This window comes from Tachysurus vachellii, chromosome 2 (assembly GCF_030014155.1).
Source record: "Tachysurus vachellii isolate PV-2020 chromosome 2, HZAU_Pvac_v1, whole genome shotgun sequence".
Classification (NCBI taxonomy): domain Eukaryota; kingdom Metazoa; phylum Chordata; class Actinopteri; order Siluriformes; family Bagridae; genus Tachysurus; species Tachysurus vachellii.
The window spans coordinates 30,232,872-30,250,066 of record NC_083461.1 but is presented as its reverse complement, the minus strand read 5'-3'; the positions used below and the strand labels follow the sequence as shown (position 1 = coordinate 30,250,066).

At 38.1% G+C, this 17,195-nt stretch overlaps 5 protein-coding genes across 5 annotated transcripts; 3 read left to right on the top strand and 2 right to left on the bottom strand.

Moving 5' to 3' along the window:
* The first annotated feature begins 253 nt into the window (after positions 1 to 253).
* LOC132841747 (gamma-crystallin M2-like) lies at positions 254 to 965 on the top strand. The gene is made up of 3 exons (XM_060864236.1): positions 254 to 265; positions 349 to 594; positions 690 to 965. The coding sequence occupies exons 1-3, from the start codon at positions 254 to 256 to the stop codon at positions 963 to 965; spliced, it is 534 nt and encodes a 177-aa protein (XP_060720219.1).
* Positions 966 to 2,985: 2,020 nt separating this feature from the next.
* LOC132841748 (gamma-crystallin M2-like) lies at positions 2,986 to 3,737 on the top strand. The gene is made up of 3 exons (XM_060864237.1): positions 2,986 to 2,994; positions 3,120 to 3,365; positions 3,462 to 3,737. The coding sequence occupies exons 1-3, from the start codon at positions 2,986 to 2,988 to the stop codon at positions 3,735 to 3,737; spliced, it is 531 nt and encodes a 176-aa protein (XP_060720220.1).
* Positions 3,738 to 6,408: 2,671 nt separating this feature from the next.
* LOC132860623 (gamma-crystallin M2-like) lies at positions 6,409 to 7,160 on the top strand. Its single transcript, XM_060891872.1, has 3 exons — positions 6,409 to 6,423; positions 6,539 to 6,784; positions 6,885 to 7,160. The coding sequence occupies exons 1-3, from the start codon at positions 6,409 to 6,411 to the stop codon at positions 7,158 to 7,160; spliced, it is 537 nt and encodes a 178-aa protein (XP_060747855.1).
* A 3,537-nt stretch (positions 7,161 to 10,697) lies between these two features.
* On the bottom strand, positions 10,698 to 11,410 carry LOC132841745 (gamma-crystallin M2-like). The gene is made up of 3 exons (XM_060864234.1): positions 11,396 to 11,410; positions 11,066 to 11,311; positions 10,698 to 10,973 (listed from the first exon to the last, which is right to left on the bottom strand). The coding sequence occupies exons 1-3, from the start codon at positions 11,408 to 11,410 to the stop codon at positions 10,698 to 10,700; spliced, it is 537 nt and encodes a 178-aa protein (XP_060720217.1).
* A 3,007-nt stretch (positions 11,411 to 14,417) lies between these two features.
* Positions 14,418 to 15,295, bottom strand: LOC132841746 (gamma-crystallin M2-like). Its single transcript, XM_060864235.1, has 3 exons — positions 15,179 to 15,295; positions 14,789 to 15,034; positions 14,418 to 14,693 (listed from the first exon to the last, which is right to left on the bottom strand). The coding sequence occupies exons 1-3, from the start codon at positions 15,185 to 15,187 to the stop codon at positions 14,418 to 14,420; spliced, it is 531 nt and encodes a 176-aa protein (XP_060720218.1). The 5' UTR covers positions 15,188 to 15,295.
* Between the last annotated feature and the right edge of the window lie 1,900 nt (positions 15,296 to 17,195).

Genomic DNA, 17,195 nt, shown 5'->3' with positions numbered 1-17,195 from the left:
ACACTGACCAAAAATAGCAAGGTACAGCAGATGTATTGTCTTGCCACTGGAATCCTTTCAAAAGTCTTCTGTGTCATATGAAAATGTAACAAAAACTCTCTGTGGGCCTCTGTGCTTAACTGCATATTCATGTGTTTTCCAAAAAAAGAGAGTCATGATCTTTAGTCCTGGTCAGGTATAAATACAAGGTTTAAACCAGGCAGGATGTCAGTTCACCTGGTGAATACAGTTTGGACCAGCCAAGCCAGTAAACATGATGGGAAAGGTAAAACTAACAAAAGACAGATTGGTTCCATGTCATTTAACTTTTGAATGTTCAACTGATTCTGAAACTCTTCACTCAAACAGGTTATCTTCTATGAGGACAGGAACTTCATGGGGCGCTCCTGGGAGTGCACCGGTGATTGTGCCGATATGCACTCTTACATGAGCCGCTGTCACTCCTGCAGGGTGGAGAGCGGCTGCTGGATGGTCTATGACCGCACCAACTACATGGGAAACCAGTATTTCATGAGGAGGGGCGAGTACGCTGACTACATGAACATGTGGGGCTGGGGCAACAACTGGATCAGGTCCTGCCGTATGATCCCCATGGTACACTATTAGACATAACATCCTTTTTATGATACATATATCCCAGTAGGTGTGTTTGCCCAAAAATGACAGTGTTTGTCCTCTTCCCCAAACAGTACAGAGGATCCTACAGAATGAGGCTCTACGAGAGGGACAACTTCATGGGTCAGATGATGGAGGCAACAGATGACTGTGATTCCTTCATGGATCGCTACCACTGGTCCAACGGCTGCATGTCCTGCAACGTGATGGACGGCCACTGGCTCATGTATGAGTATCCACACTACAGAGGCAGGATGTGGTACTTCAGGCCCGGAGAGTACAGGAACTTCAGGGACTACGGAGGCATGAGGTTCATGAGCATGAGGCGCATCATGGACTCCTGGTATTAGAAACAAACTGAGCTAAAAAGAAAATAAAAACATTTTGAAAAATCAAAATACAGAAAAAGTGTTTGTTTTCTTAATATATTATAATAATAATAATAATAATAATAATAATAATAATAATAATCTCACTGCATCACAATGAAGATGTTTTTGAGAAAGGTCCTCCAACAGTCATGTTTGAGGGTTGCAGCATTTTTTGTAGTAGTTGTCCTGCACTAATAGACTTTTATCTTATAATTCTAACACATAAATGAATTCATCATTAATAAAGTTCTTAAAAAAAGCAAAGATGCTTCATTCCAGGTTATGACATAAAGCCACACTATGACTTTTCCACTATTTACCTTCAACCAACCAATTTTTTCACAGAGCAAAGTTAATTGAATCAGGCACATCTTGAAATTTCATTAAAAAAGTCTATTCAAATCAATATGCAACAGAATTCAACAACAAAGTGTTTAGCCTTTGCTAATTACTGACTCAGATCACATTTTCACCAAGTCACAATTATTTCAAAACAATACAGTCGAACCTGCTTGAGACTTTACAACAAGTTTTAAGTCAGAAATGTGTTTTGGGCAAACTCATCAGATATGTCTCAGAATTACTGTTACCTCCCAGACAGCATTTGGTTCATCATTTGCTGATCATCTGTGAGTGAATTTCATAGACCAAATGATATGACTGTATACTGAATGGAAAATATCGACTTTCTTTTAAAAACTAGTTTAGTGACAGATGCAAAGGTTCCGGTTTAATCCATAGAAACCTTCAAGTGAAGAAAAAGAAACAAATCTAAATTATTGATTATGTTCAGGGAGTTTTTGAATCTTTGGAAAATGACTTAGTAATTATCGGACTCTTGTGATACGTGAAATACTCAGCTAAATCTTTAGGTATGAAATGACTGGTGGAAAACTTTTAGCTTCCACAGAGCAACATCAGGATGATGAGCTTCATTCTTCTTTTATTTTCATGTTTAACGTCTTCTGCACAGAGATGTAAATATAAAAATGTTATTGGAGACATTTGTAGTCTGCTCTGAACAAGTGCTTTTAAGTAATTGCAATTAATAAACTCTACTATGAAATACCATAATTAATTATAACGTCCTAGAAGAAGATAACAATAGCAGGTGACGGTGTTTTAACAGATCGACTTTCGATCACAATGCACTGTATTTCTGTGGCTGATACTGAGGTGTGTAGTGAGATACATTTCAGGGATCCTCTGTGTGGCTAATATATAAAATCACATATATTTGGGCATCGCTTCTGGCCTGAAATAACATCATCTGTGCTTGAATGTTACAGGACTTACCCTGTGTGCCAGTATGTGGAGCAATACAAACTGTGATATGAGGAAAAATACTGAATGTGTGTTGTTACCTTGAGGTATTTCTTGACCAAGGAAAGAATTTATGTGCAAATTGGTCAAGGCAACACAATGGCGGTGTTATTTCTGCTTTATTTGATCATTTTGAAACATCTTATTTTAAACTGCCACAGAGATCTAGTTAGACACACGGAAATGTCTTTTTAAGTTTCTAAAACCCCAAAGTACCCCCAGTAAAACCCCAAAGCCTCATTTGTATTTAAGCCTAGTGAATGGATTATGCTTCTAAACTCAGGGAACAACATTCTGCTTGTGCTGACAAGGCACTTTTGTCTTTACAGAACCATTTCTGCCAGCTTCCCAAAAATAAAAATACATTCAGAGAAGTCAGGTACATGTCATTCACATGACACAAAAGAATACAAATGCATGTCTATAGTCATCTGTAATGACCAAAATAGCTGACTACTCAATGCTATATGTGGGTTTAACTTGTCAATAATAGTCATTTAAAGTCAATTGGAAAACATCACATAGAAATGTAGCAATAGCTCTTAAGGTCATTGTTTACATTTGTGCTTTATGTCTGGTCAAGAGTTTCTTTGGTGTAAATACAGGTATAAATACAGGAGTTTAACCAGACAGGTGGGCAGTTCAGCTTGGACAAGTTACACCAGCCACCGAGACCATGGGCAGGGTAAACACTCCAAACATTTGCTTCATTTAAAATAATTGCTTGTTTTTGACAAAAACAAATGTACAGAAATTTAAATTTTACAATTACGCTTTAAAAATTAATTCTGAAACTCTTCACCCAAACAGGTTATCTTCTATGAGGACAGGAACTTTATGGGGCGCTCCTGGGAGTGCACCGGTGATTGTGCCGATATGCACTCTTACATGAGTCGCTGTCACTCCTGCAGGGTGGAGAGCGGCTGCTGGATGGTCTACGACCGCACCAACTACATGGGAAACCAGTATTTCATGAGGAGGGGCGAGTACGCTGACTACATGAGCATGTGGGGCTGGGGCAACAACTGCATCAGGTCTTGCCGCATGATCCCCATGGTACACTATTAGACATAACAACCTTTTTAACGATACATATATCCTAGTATGTGTGTTTGTCCAAATATGACAGTGTTTGTCCTCTTCCCCAAACAGTACAGAGGATCGTACAGAATGAGGCTCTACGAGAGGGACAATTTCATGGGTCAGATGATGGAGGCGACGGGTGACTGTGATTCCTTCATGGATCGCTACCACTGGTCCAACGGCTGCATGTCCTGCCACGTGATGGACGGCCACTGGCTCATGTATGAGTATCCACACTACAGAGGCAGGATGTGGTACTTCAGGCCCGGAGAATACAGGAACTTCAGGGACTACGGTGGCATGAGGTTCATGAGCATGAGGCGCATCATGGACTCCTGGTATTAGAAACAAACTGAATTAATCTGACAAACACATTTTAAATAAACTAAATTAATTCAGTGAAATGTTTTATTTTCTTCCTTCCCTGTCACCAACTCCTACATGGATTGCAACAAGTAATACATTTGCATCATTTAGTGAAATCCAACATAAAACTTTTTCATGGTTTCAAAGCCCCTCACTCACATTAACGCTTGCTACTCAACCTTTTATAAAAGCAGAGCAAAAAGCCAGGTTTAAGAAACAAAACTGAAACCACTCGACTAGATTTTACGAAAAAAAAATAAGTATTAAACACAAAGACCTGTTAATATAAAATTTAACCAAGTAAAAATATTAATTATTTTTGAAACATGAGAAATTATTTGACATATAGTTATAACATTCCATAGTTTAATACAAACTTCTAGAAATTTCCTCACAACGTACAGAGGATATTATCCTGACCTGACCCAGATTTCCATGTCTCTACCAGAATTTTGATTATGTTTCAGCATATCACAAAGTGATTGAAATTCTAAAAATATTTAACTCTTTTTACGTAAAGAGTCTAAAAAAATGGTACCTGCTTTAGGCCTGTCTGTGATTTGCATTGAATTTATTTCTAATCACACTCCACAGTACTGGTTATGGATATGAAGGAAGACACTCAGGGCTTTAAGAATTAGCATTTTTTCATAAGTATATATTTTTTCAATTGCCTACCAGGATTAAATATTGATTTAGTATCAAAACAGCTAAAGTTATCTGTTTTATCACCGCATCGGTGTTATTGTGGATAGTTTCAAAAGCAGCTACTCTAAAGTCGCAATACTCACTCACTTACTCTTTCACTCATTTTCTACCGCTTATCCGAACTACCTCGGGTCACAGGGAGCCTGTGCCTATCTCAGGCGTCATCGGGCATCGAGGCAGGATACACCCTGTACGGAGTGCCAACCCATCGCAGGGCACACACACTCTCATTCACTCACGCAATCACACACTACGGACAATTTTCCAGAGATGCCAATCAACCTACCATGCATGTCTTTGGACCAGGGAGGAAACCGGAGTACCCGGAGGAAACCCCAGAGGCACGGGGAGAACATGCAAACTCCACACACACAAGGCGGAGGCGGGAATTGAACCCCCAACCCTGGAGGTGTGAGGCGAACGTACTAAACACTAAGCCACCGTGCCCCCCAGTTGCAATACTCAACATACAGAAACCCAACAGCACGCTGATTAATCTTAAAACATACTTACTTACTGCTTTAATTAAGATAATCATTTGTTTAGACTGATCATAAAAGTCTAAACACTGATTACTTTATAAATAAAATAACAATTTATATTTAAATAAAATATTACATAATAATATAATATGTAATCCAAAGATTTTAGGTAATAGATAGATTTCCATCCTTCCACACTCTATCATGAAAAGACATTTTCCTAAGTGTCAAATCCTAAACCACACACGCAGAACTTTTCATTAATTAAGTTAAAAAAGATCGATTCCCACCAGCGCTAATGAAAGAATCCAAATTCCAATTCAAGCAGCTGTGAGTAAAAGACTTTGCTTAAGGGCTCAATAGTGGGTCACAATTAGCTGCCAATTAACTCTTTAAGTTCAAATAAGATCTAAATCTTTAAGTTGAAATAAGATCCAAATCTTTCCAAGACAATTAGTGATAGTTCTCATAATAGTGAACCAATATTCTGTGCTCTCTATCATTTTCTCTCATTTAGCTGAAGCCATGTGGCTAGAATAGAGGGAGTTTATCCATTATTTTTATTTTTATTGGTTTTTGTATTGTACATAGTGACTATTAAACCAATTCTTCCTATAAAGATGAATACCTTTAGCACCTATTATATGTTAGAACCTAGAGCCAGCAATAGCTGGACGTAAGTTTGTGGTCTCTAGATTGTGTATTATCAATAAAGAACTGTAAGGTCCTGTGACTGCAGGCAGAATGAGAACATGGTTATTACTGTTGAATCCATTCTTATGAACACTGTGGAAGACTGATAGTGACAATGTATAACTGACAGTTTGAAATATCCCTTGTCTTAGCTTCATACTGGAAAAGGATCAGTAGCTGAGCTGAAAATGACAGGCGTTAAGAAACTGATTCAGATCATACAATCAGAGCCAGAACAAGGATAAAATATAACCTAATGGTAACTGAGGTAAAGGGGTCAGAGACCATGGCCATGTCAGGCAGATGCCAAGACAAAAATTACAGAGGGTGAATGAAGAACAGGTATACAGGGACTGAGAGTTGAGCTCAAACTAGAACTCTGGGATGTTAAGCTAGGAGAAAAAAATAAACTGGTAGCACAAATTAATAAAACAAGGACATGAAAGATATTTAAACATTAAATACACACAAAATTGAACAAAAATTTTAAAAGCTCAAGTATATACTGTAATGTATATATGATACAATGTTTAAAGGATTACAATAAGGTGCCATTGTGTTAGCTTGGTGAAACATTCTAAAGACTTCTGAAGACTAGGCAACATTCAATGTTCTGCATGACACTGTTTTGTGTTGCTTAGTCAGCGTTTTTGTTCCACAATAGGAGGCACATAGTCTTTAGTCCTGCCCAGGTATAAATAGAACGTTTAAACCAGAGAGGACATCAGATCACCAGCTGAATACAGCCTGAACAAAATACAGCCATCATGACCATGGGAAGGGTAAGCAGTAAATAATAAATAATTTGTTCAATTTAAAATGATTGCCAATATTTCAAAATCTTATTTTTGTTGAACAAATTTGCACAGCTAATTTTGAAACCTATTTTCCATACAGGTTATCTTCTATGAGGACAGGAACTTCATGGGGCGCTCCTGGGAGTGCACCGGTGATTTTTCTGATATGCACTCTTACATGAGTCGCTGTCACTCCTGTAGGGTGGAGAGCGGCTGCTGGATGGTCTACGACCAACCCAACTACATGGGAAACCAGTATTTCATGAGGAGGGGCGAGTACGCTGACTACATGAGCATGTGGGGCTGGGGCAACAACTGGATCAGGTCCTGCCGCATGATCCCCATGGTACACTATTAGACTTAACATCCTTTTTTTGATACATACTGTATATCCCAGTAGGTATGTTTGTCCAAATATGACAGTGTTTGTCCTCTTCCCCAAACAGTACAGAGGATCCTACAGAATGAGGCTCTACGAGAGGGACAATTTCATGGGTCAGATGATGGAGGCGACGGATGACTGTGATTCCTTCATGGATCGCTACCACTGGTCCAACGGCTGCATGTCCTGCCACGTGATGGACGGCCACTGGCTCATGTATGAGTATCCACACTACAGAGGCAGGATGTGGTACTTCAGGCCCGGAGAGTACAGGAACTTCAGGGACTACGGTGGAATGAGGTTCATGAGCATGAGGCGCATCATGGACTCCTGGTATTAGAAAATAATAATTTAATTGATGCAAGAACCAACAAATTTTAATTAATCAATAAAATACCTAATTATTACTAAATCAGCGATTTTATTGTTTTCTTTTCTCTTACATAAACAAATAAAATGAGCTTTTTTCTAAGCCTTAATCACAAGTGGGTACTAATAATGTTTCTACATATCGGTGAAAATTTTAAGAAAATCTAAGTGGCCGTTATGTTCTATACTCGGCTGAAACGAGTATCCGGTACGGATAAAGCACTTCTGCCGAGTACGAGTTTTATACGAGTAATACGAGTCAATATCTGTGCTCGGATTGAATGAAAATCATCATTGGGTATCTGATTGTGTCAGCGTTCTGTGATAGGCTAGTCACAGCACCCTCCCCTACACACATACAGATGTATTGTGTTGCTGTGTCTCACTCTGCTCACTCACAGTCACAAACACAACAGCTCTCTGTCTCTCCCTCAGTCTCTCGGGTTCGCGGGCCTTTCCCGTCAACGTTTAGGATTTCTTCAGCTTTTTACTTCGGGTTGTAACGTTAATAATACGTACTTACTAACAGTAGAGTTCTGGTAAACGTGGGTTCGTTCAGACGTGGTGCTTGCTTGGTAGAATGCGACTCGCATTGCGTCTCTGCCTGTCGGAGATTTTTTTTCTTTTTTAAACCTTCAGCTGTCTCTAACCAGTAACCAGACACTGAGTGTCTGACACGTTTTTGCTGTATTTCATAAAAACATAAAGGTAGTAAACTAGTGTTATAAATATTACAAATTAATTATTACTGGTTAAAGCCCTGCCTACTTCCAGGTTAGGCCCCACCCACTCCGAGTACGGATACGGATACAGATAATTCATATGGTTAACAGATACGGATACAGATACAGATAATGCTGTACTCGCTCATCCCTATTAAGTAACTTAAGTAATTTATTCCTAGCCGCATGAAGTGCATCTGTGGAACCTGGTCTTTATGTGCCTCATGACGGGCCTCTTGAAGCTCTTCATTACAATGGGTGTGAGCGTAACATAACGATGATCACTGAGGCATTACACTGTAGACTTTTTTGTCACTGGGACATTTGTGGTTGTCTTGAGGCATGTAGGGACAACAGCGCTGCTCAGGGAAATGTTAAAAATGTCAGTGATGACATCTGTTAGCTGTTCTGCCCATTCCCTGAGCCAGGAATGCTGTCTTCCTTGCCGCTACGTTGTTCTGCACTTCAAACCAAGTGTAGAAGTTGTTCAGCAAATCTGGGAGGGAGGCGTCACTATCACAGGCAGGTGAAGCTCTCTTGTAGTTTGATTGCCTGAGTGCCCTGCCATATGCGCCGAGTGTCTCCGCTTTCCTTGATGTGGCTGTTGATTGTTTGGGCATGTGAGCGCTTTGCTTCTTTGATGGCTCAGGACAGTTTGGCCCTTGCTTTTCACTGTCCTCTGCTCTGAAGGCTGTCTCTAGACTTCAGCAGCACACACACCTTAGCAGTCATCCACGGCTTCTGGTTGGAGGATGTAGTGATGGTCTTGGAGACGGTCGCATCATCAATGCACATGCCGATGTAGCTGGTCACCGAAGCCGTATACTCCACCAGGTTGATGGAATTGCTTTTGCAGCCCCCCTGAAGATGTTACAAACAGTGCACTAAAAACGGTCCTAAAGAGCAGAGGTTGCCTCCTGCTGGTCAGGTTTTCACTGCTTCAGAACCAGTTTAGAGCATCTGAGGAGTGGTCTGTATGCTGGAATTAGCATTACAGAGATGTGGCCTGAGTAGCCGAGGTGAGGGTGGGGCTCTGCACGATATGCGCTGGGGATGTTTGTGTAAACAAGATCCACTGTGTTGGCCCCTCTCGTAGCAAAGTCCACATACCGATGGAACTTAGCAGAACTTAGCAGCACTGATTTGAGATTTGCATGATTGAATTCTCCGGTGATAATTCAATTCAATTCAGTTTTTTATTTGTATAGTGCTTTTAACAGCTTTATAGAAGTATAGAAACAAACGAGAAAAAAAAAAAAATAAGAACACAATCAAATAAATATAAAAATTGAAAGTTTAAAATTAATTTATTTTTAACCCTAACCTGAGGTAACGGTGGCAAGGAAAAACTCCCTGAGAAGATATGAGGTAGAAACCTCGAGAGGAACCAGACTCAGAAGGCAACCCTTCCTCATTTCTGTGACACTGGACAGTAAATAATGTAAATGTAAATAATGTCATTTCTACAGCAGTTTGTAATACAGAGAGCTCCTAGGGAACTAATAGGTCAGCACAAACTCTGAGTTTACAATGGACCCAACACTAATTCTTTCCTGCTAAAGTCTTCTAATGATTGCTGGAGGACTGGAGGCCTGGTCTCCACAGCAAGCTGAGGTCATGAAGAATTTCCAACACATCATCGTGCAGTATGGATTTCTGTACTTTATTAACCTGGAGGTTGTATACATATTCACTGCTGCCTCTGGTGTATATTTACTATGAATACTCGTAAATAAAAATATTGGATCCAGAGTAGCCACTGTGTGCTACTGCCACACCGCCATCTTGGATCAATTGTTATTATCTACAAACAAGTAATTTATAATAATTTGTTTGTAGACTCTCCAGAACTTCTGGAGGTTGTTCCTCTGGGAAATATCTCTGCTATAGATGTCCATCTTGCTAGTGCCACAAGAGAAAGTAGAGATAGCTCCTGACAACAGGGGCGACTGTATAAATAACATGGGGAGAGGCAGTTTGTACAAGTGCGGAATTTATTAGCAAGACATTAAGAAACATCATTGCCAGTGGTTTAATTCCAAAAAGGCAATCAACTTCAGAACGATCAGGCAAAGAGTGAAAACTGAAAAATAAACCATAAAGTGCCAGTGGTATTCAGGTAACAGGACCCCTAGTGGTGTGGATCAACTGTCAGTTGAACTCTTTAAAAGTTAAAATGGTAAGTTGCTGCCAAGTTCTTTCTTAATGTATCAGATGATTCATTAAATGCTGCTTCCTTTTTCAGATTAATTTGTTTAATGGAGTAGGCTTCAATTCATATAAATTTGTGCAAATTAATACAGCTGAATTGAAGTATATTTACCAATTAAAATAGAGTTGTTTAATTCCAAGATTTTGCATTGAATTTACACTAATCATTTTTGTTCTAAAAGGTCAAGTTCAAATAATAATTTCTGGTTGTATTATGCATTACATACATATAACATATTGACAGATACTAATTAAATACCCATTAATGTAATTTTATAATTTAAAATTTTAAATCATTTTTACATTGTGTTTTTTGAGAAAAAGAAAAAAGACCCAAGTACTAAATTTGTAATTAACATTTTATTCAAAAAGCTTTAGTTTTAGCAAGCGTTAATGTGAGTGAGGGGCTTTGAAACCATGAAAAAGTTTCATGTTGGATTTCATTAAATGATGCAAATTTATTACTTGTTGCAATATATGTAGGAGTTGGTGACAGACAAGGAAGAAAATAAAACATTTCACTGAATTAATTTAGTTTATTTAAAATGTGTTTGTCAGATTAATTCAGATTGTTTCTAATACCAGGAGTCCATGATGCGCCTCATGCTCATGAACCTCATGCCACCGTAGTCCCTGAAGTTCCTGTACTCTCCAGGCCTGAAGTACCACATCCTGCCTCTGTAGTGTGGATACTCATACATGAGCCAGTGGCCGTCCATCACGTGGCAGGACATGCAGCCGTTGGACCAGTGGTAGCGATCCATGAAGGAATCACAGTCATCCGTCGCCTCCATCATCTGACCCATGAAGTTGTCCCTCTCGTAGAGCCTCATTCTGTAGGATCCTCTGTACTGTTTAGGGCAGATGAACATAATTAAAAGATCACTTTTCTCTCCTTCGGGCATGCACAAACTGTTTTTCAGAATATATGAATTTTGCATACCATGGGGATCATGCGGCAGGACCTGATCCAGTTGTTGCCCCAGCCCCACATGCTCATGTAGTCAGCGTACTCGCCCCTCCTCATGAAATACTGGTTTCCCATGTAGTTGGGTTGGTCGTAGACCATCCAGCAGCCGCTCTCCACCCTGCAGGAGTGACAGCGGCTCAAGTGAGGGTGCATATCAGAAAAATCACCGGTGCACTCCCAGGAGCGCCCCATGAAGTTCCTGTCCTCATAGAAGATGACCTGTTTGGGCAAGAACAAAATGTTTCAGAACCATTTAATATTACAATAAACTTGCTTGTATGTTTACATCAAACTAATATTTACCTTTCCCATTGTCATGACAACTCTTTGACTTCCACCTGGTGAACTGAGATTCTTCCTCGTTTACAGCTTGCTTTTATACCAGGACAGGATCACATGCTGTGGGTGCCTCCTATTATGCAAACTCCTGACCAAGCAACATAACACAGAAGCTGACCAGCAGCTAAAACAGCTTTTGCTTCATTTCTATTTGACATGGTCTCCAGAAATCTTTAGAATTTTCTTTTAGAAAAACAGCACAATATACATTTTAACTTTTATTTCATCCACATACATTAGCCATTATGATTTGTTACTTCTATTAGAATTCATAATAACCAAATATCTCACCATTTAGTTTTCATTTTCTAGGTGTTAATTTTATTCAGTACACGCCATCATTTTATTTTTAAAGAAAATATTTAAAGAGATTTTTTTTTAATTATTGCTATGTGATATTGAATGTGAATGAAAGTTATTAAGTAACCTATGGCAAATCTTATGGTTTTCTCTGACAATAGTCAATATAGTCTTTATAGGTTTTTTGTTTGCCTTCATTTATTTGGATAGCTGGATAGATGAATGGATGTATAGATAGATAGATAAGTATATAATTTATATATGTATTAATAAATATTTATATTAATTATTATTTATTGTTTAAACGTTTTTTTCAGTGAATAATTCAACATGCTATTTCATGTGTTAATGTCTTTATTATTAGTATTATTATTATTGTTATTAAGTAACTGAATTTAGTAAGAATGAAGAAAATCCTTCAATACGCATACAGTATATTTCTACCACAGTTTTGACCTTTATTGTATATTTTAATTATTTAATGCCCCATATGATAAAAATAGGGGGGCACGGTTGCTTAGTGGTTAGCACGTTCGCCTCACACCTCCAGGGTCGGGGTTCCATTCCCGCCTCCACCTTGTGTGTGTGGAGTTTGCATGTTCTCCCCTTGCCTCGGGGGTTTCCTCCGTGTACTCCGGTTTCCTCCCCCGGTCCAAAGACATGCATGGTAGGTTGATTGGCATCTCTGGAAAATTGTCCCTAGTGTGTGATTGCGTGAGTGAATGAGAGTGTGTGTGCCCTGCGATGGTTTGGCACTCCGTCCAGGGTGTATCCTGCCTTGATGCCCAATGACGCCTGAGATAGGCACAGGCTCCCCGTGACCCGAGGTAGTTCGGATAAGCGGTAGAAGATGAATGAATGAATGAATGATAAAAATAGTAGACAAAACACAGATTGTCATGAAGTGGAGGCAAACAAACAAAAAAATGAACTTTATCTGAACATCCAAATTAACAAATGAAATCGTAATGGACAAATGATGACATAAGTAAAAATCAAAACAGTACAAATACTCAAATTTGCTTATGTGAGAATGGCAAAACATCACAAAGACTGGAGAAGACTGGTTAAAAACTTTGAGCAAGTAGAGCTAAACAGAAAAAAGTTATAGTTAGCAATCAGGTGGCTGGGGGTAAGATCATGTCCGGACTGGACCCTACTGTTGACTTCTGCTGGATCATATAGACCACATATAGATCCAGATGAGATAAAGCTACAAAAAGCTACATAAGGCCCAAATTATTTATAGTCTTTCAACCTTTTTGCTCATTTTGTTCATTTGTGATAATTTGAATTAAAGTTCAGTAGTAAAGATTTGGAAATTTAATTCCAAAATGTATTCCACTTATAGATTCCATACTGGAAAACCTTTGCACTTTGTCTTATGCTATGTAACATTAGAAATAATCACTAGTATATATATATATATATATATATATATATATATATATATATATATATATATATATATATATATATATTCCATATTATTAAGTAGTGTCTCTCTTTAAGCAGTATCTTGTTAAGATTGCTTACTTTTCCAATAATTTATTGTTGAAATATATTTTGCTCATGTACCAGACTGCACAATTCATTGGCTTTATTACATTATGCTAGTTAAAAATTTGGTTGAAAATAAATGACAGGACTGCAGTCATCTAATGTGCAATATTCTTACATCAGATGCTAATTTGACCACAGAAATTGACATGACCTCTTTCCTACATACAAATTTAAATAAAATCTGTATCTATCTTGCATTTTTAGGATTATATACTGAAGCTACAACATTTTTATGACTGTAGTATATGTGATCATTTAGAGTAGTTGTAGCTCAGCAAGCAAGATATTAAACCTTTAGGCAGTCTGACTGTTTTTACCACCATGTGTAATAAACTGGCTTCTTACAAACTGTAGTCTTTGCAGGCAAGCAGCCAAGACAAGGTTAGAAAGTGTAAAAAAAAAAAAAAACATTTCCAAATTGTTTTGGTGAGATATATTAATGTTTGTTTTTTTTTGGTATAGAAAGCTGTGTGTATTAGAAGCATGAAAACTCATTTTTGATTAGAATCAAATGTTTCTATATTTTTTGCAGCCCAAAAACAAAAAGACAAAAAAATTTACAATGTTACACATTTATGTCAGAAAAAAAAACCCAACAAAAATACAGATTTTGCGGTTGTTCAGGATTTTATTTAAATTGATACTTAAATACATTTGATTATTTCTAATTATCTTGTGATTAAGGCTTACAAAAAAGCTTATTTTATTTATTTATGTAAGAGTAAAGAAAACAATAAAAACAAATTCAAATTTGTTGGTTGCTACATCAGTGAAATTATTATTTTCTAATACCAGGAGTCCATGATGCGCCTCATGCTCATGAACCTCATGCCACCGTAGTCCCTGAAGTTCCTGTACTCTCCGGGCCTGAAGTACCACATCCTGCCTCTGTAGTGTGGATACTCATACATGAGCTTGATCAGCTTGATACTGACTTGTTATTCATGGATCTGAAATAATAAGCTCAGACTTTTTTTGTTTATTGTAAAGTGTAATGTTTTTTATGTTTAGGCTAAGACTGTAGATTCATGTTTTGACAGCATTCAAAAATGATTTTACACACTTGAAAGATTTGCTAAAATGAATTTTATTGTAAATTATGTTTATTTAAATGAAGTTCTTTTTAATACCAGGAATCCATGATGCGCCTCATGCTCATGAACCTCATGCCACCGTAGTCCCTGAAGTTCCTGTACTCTCCGGGCCTGAAGTACCACATCCTGCCTCTGTAGTGTGGATACTCATACATGAGCCAGTGGCCGTCCATCACGTGGCAGGACATGCAGCCGTTGGACCAGTGGTAGCGATCCATGAAGGAATCACAGTCATCCGTCGCCTCCATCATCTGACCCATGAAGTTGTCCCTCTCGTAGAGCCTCATTCTGTAGGATCCTCTGTACTGTTTGGGGAAGAGGACAAACACTGTCATTTTTGGGCAAACATACCTACTGGGATATATGTATCGTAAAAAGGATGTTATGTCTAAAAGCGTACCATGGGGATCATGCGGCAAGACCTGATGCAGTTGTTGCCCCAGCCCCACATGCTCATGTAGTCAGCGTACTCGCCCCTCCTCATGAAATACTGGTTTCCCATGTAGTTGGTGCGGTCGTAGACCATCCAGCAGCCGCTCTCCACCCTGCAGGAGTGACAGCGACTCATGTAAGAGTGCATATCGGCACAATCACCGGTGCACTCCCAGGAGCGCCCCATGAAGTTCCTGTCCTCATAGAAGATAACCTGTTTGGATTTTAAAAAAACAAATATTTGTTTAACTTTTAGTTGTGGAGCAATGCAGTTGATTTTGACTTACGTTCATTATGTAAAATATTGTACAATGTACAATTTTATATTGTATATCACACCAATATCTTTACTTCTTACCTTGCCCATGATCACTTGCTTTGTTTCCAGCTAATGAACTGACATACTGCCTGGGTTAACCCTTGCATTTATACCTATCCAGGACCAAAGAGTATGTATTTCTATTGTGGAAACTCCTGAGCAAGCAACACACCACAGAGGCCCATAGACAAGAGCTGAAGAGCTTTTGCTATGCACTCATGTTCCACATTCTCTGCTTCTCCAGAATAGAGAGAATGTTTAGAAGATAACACATGCAAGAATTGTGAAAAAAAAGAACATTTTAGATTTTATGTTTTTGTTGTTCTTGTCTATTGTCAATAAACTCTACTCCAATTAATGCAAAAAGAAATGTTGTGTTTGGTTTGTTTGTTCTGTTTTATTTTATTCGCAAATCTGGTGGTGATAAGAAGGATAGGGACTAAACAATTCCATCCAGTTTGTTGTGTGGTGCATGTTAGCATGTTGTACAGCCGTAGGTTTGTAGAGGCGATAAAACACTGAAGCAAACTTTGTTAAACGATTTTAGAAATTTCCTGAATTGATTTATTGATATTAAAGAAAATTATTTGTGTTGTAAATTAAAATTTTGTAAACTTCTAAGTTGTTTAGCTATCTAGCCAGCTGGATGCAAAAACAGTAGACATTTAAACAAACAAATATAAATAAATAAAATAAATCACAACACTGAAACTGTAGTTATTCAGTCGTCTAATGTCCCAACTAACTCCAAATAAACTGCAAGTCAACAAAGTCCTAATATGTAACAGCAACACGAAGGATATTTACAATACAGTCCTTAGTGATAGTGTTTACAGTTTGTATTATTATTTTGCAAAGTTAAACATGAAGAAAAAGCTTCACACAAAACTTCAGATGGGCGTCATTCCAAACAACAAGAAATAAAAATAAAATTAATAAAATACACTTATGTGATCTCTCATCCCCAAAAGCAAAATGTCTGAATTTTATTCTGTTACAAATATTTAAAAGCAGCTTTCGATTCTAAACAGTAATATGTACTAGGCTTTATAATTGGCAAAGAAAGTCTGAATGACCTGCACAAACCATTTAGACTTGAAATTCATGGCATGGCCCTTGCTCGTTTAAGAAAGTCATGCTCAGATTGGACCAGAGTATTAAGTATCAACATACCTTATAATCAATAAATTCTAGTAACTAGTCATGTTTTATATGCACACTCATTAAACAAGCATTGATTTAAATTGTTACTGTATGTTTTCCATGAACTGGAACAAATGGAAATTTGTCCAGAACTCTCAGCAGATGTAATTACTGGTCAGGCAATTCCTGTAAGAGACTATTATGTGTTTTAGTAACCCCTGTTAGCTTGAAAGTTCTTGACAGTGTTTTACAGTATGCTTTGTATTCTGACAATGCCTACATTTAACACAAGCATACCATCCCAAATCAGCAGGGACAGCCGATAGTCTCAAATAATCAAGCCAAAATCACTATTTTATTTTCACTTACTATTAAGCCTTACAAACAGTAGGCCAGTGTAAAGTGGGAAGGAGCAGCACTTTAAACCTCATTCACCTGCACTTAATTTCTCTGCTTAGACTCTATAACAAATGTAGGACACTTGACACTGAAGTTTGGCGATGGCACAACCTTTGCTGCTGAGACCAGAACTGATTACTGGCACCTTCATAGTTATGACACTTGGCATGAGTGATTCAACTCGAAGAAAAATAACAGGTTCTCCTGAATAAGCATCTTATCCAATGCTTCTTTTGGCAAGACTTACTCATCAACCGAGCCATACACCAAAGTGTTGCTGCCAGCAAGAGTCTTGACAAAACCATTTTCTAGTTCTGTAATACTTTTCTTCTGCCTACACTATAGGTACAGCAAAAACTAAAGCAGATTTCTTTACAAATCTTTAGATAGATAGAATAGGACCTGCTTGTTATCATGCCCAAGTAGATCTTTTCAGAAAGACTACAAATGACTTAAACCTAAAAATCTCATCTTTGCTATTAATATGAGGACATACTTTTTGGTCTCAAATTCC